The sequence below is a fragment of the Opisthorchis viverrini genome (assembly GCF_000715545.1).
Source record: "Opisthorchis viverrini unplaced genomic scaffold scaffold5172, whole genome shotgun sequence".
Classification (NCBI taxonomy): Eukaryota; Metazoa; Platyhelminthes; class Trematoda; order Opisthorchiida; family Opisthorchiidae; genus Opisthorchis; species Opisthorchis viverrini.
The window spans coordinates 3,912-5,484 of NW_008752910.1; the positions used below are offsets into that span (position 1 = coordinate 3,912).

Here is a 1,573-nt window from a genome sequence, read left to right on the forward strand (position 1 = left end):
ATGATAAAGCAGTGTACTGCAGCCAAACTTACCTTCTTCGGACTCTGCAGTAAATGAACATATAAAATAACCGAATGGGGATTGTTGGATGACCTGCGATTCGGCAACGGATTTTGTGGTTTTCACATTCAAATTAAAAACGGAAAATGGTGCTCGATCGTGCGATATTGCCTTATTGGTACATAATTCCATGATCGTCCGAGGAGCAACGCACTGCAACCGATCTTACCTGGCTGGGGCTCTGCAGTAAATAAACATATAAAATAATCGATTGAGGATTGTTGGATGGCCTGCGTTTCGGCAACGGATTTTTTGGTTTTCGCATTTAAATTGCAAACGGAAACTGATAGCCGATCGTGAGACAATGCCTTACTGGTGCACAATTCCATGACCGTCCAAAGAGACTGAGCATTGTCGTGATGCGACGCTTAGCGTATCTGAGTAACCCGGTGAGCTATACTGAAGTATGTTTGTGCAACATTCAGCATCCTACAGTTTCTATCTCCCCGCTACGGGTCAGTCAATGGATAGAATTCCGACAATCACAGTCTCCTGGCTGTTCAGGATACGGTTGGAACATGTTCGACAATTTGTCCCAGAGAATCTGTGTTACTCGAGTAATCTCAAACTAGGCAGCCCTGCGTCCTTCTGCCTAGGTTTTGGTACACACAACCAGCCGTGTTGACCATGACTCCTACTGGTCGGTTGTTTGATCGATTAACTGACGCCAGTATTCGATATCTGATTGCCTGATTGGTTGCTTGTTCGCCTGAATGCGTGTTTGCTTCCTGGCTCACTTGAATGCTTCCTTAATTACTTCCATGGTTGTTTTCCTGGAAGATACCCTTAAGGTGGCCTGCACTTGAGGAAACAAATGATATAGCAGTGCACTGCGGCCAAGCTTACCTTGTTCGCGCTCTGCAGCAAATAAACATATAAAAAATCGAATGGGACTGTTGAATGGCATACAATTTGATAATGGGTTCCATGGCTTTCGCGTTCAAAATACAAACAGAAAGTCGCTCATAAGACAATGCCTAATCGGTGCACAATTCCTTCATGGTACGAAGAGACTGGCCCTTTTCGTTTTGCGACATTCCGCCTTTATCACGTTCTTGGCTGTTCAAGATGCGGTTGTACGGAGTGTGGGAATTTGTTCCATAAACAAAGAAAATAAGGATGAGGATGACGACAATGATGATGGAGGTGAGGACGGCGTTGAGTAGAAGGGGGATGGAGAACGCCAGCGATGGGAGGATACTGGGTGGAGATCCTCGCGGAAAAGACAACTACACACCGTCCGATAAACTAGCTATGAAGAATTCGTGGTTCAAACTGAAATGGGGACAAAGCTTACCTTATCAAAATGGCAGAGGCTTCGGGGGCACGACTCATGTTTGCCACAATCGTGGAGGTCACGATAACGGCATCAGGCCTCATGAAGGGAGTCGCAGGTAGCCGCACGGAGTTTCTGTACATCTGGTTGCATAGCCAAGCCTTCAAGTCAAGGTATCCAACGTCGCGAATTTAGAAGAAGTATCATGTAGCAGTTTGCTCTCTTACGGTTTTCCAT

General features: G+C 45.8%; 1 protein-coding gene across 1 annotated transcript; it reads left to right on the forward strand.

Moving 5' to 3' along the window:
• Positions 1-947: 947 nt before the first annotated feature.
• On the forward strand, positions 948-1,226 carry T265_12145 (hypothetical protein; the record flags this gene model as incomplete). The annotated part of the gene is made up of 1 exon (XM_009179178.1): positions 948-1,226. One exon carries the CDS (start codon positions 948-950, stop codon positions 1,224-1,226), a length of 279 nt encoding a protein of 92 aa, XP_009177442.1.
• Between the last annotated feature and the right edge of the window lie 347 nt (positions 1,227-1,573).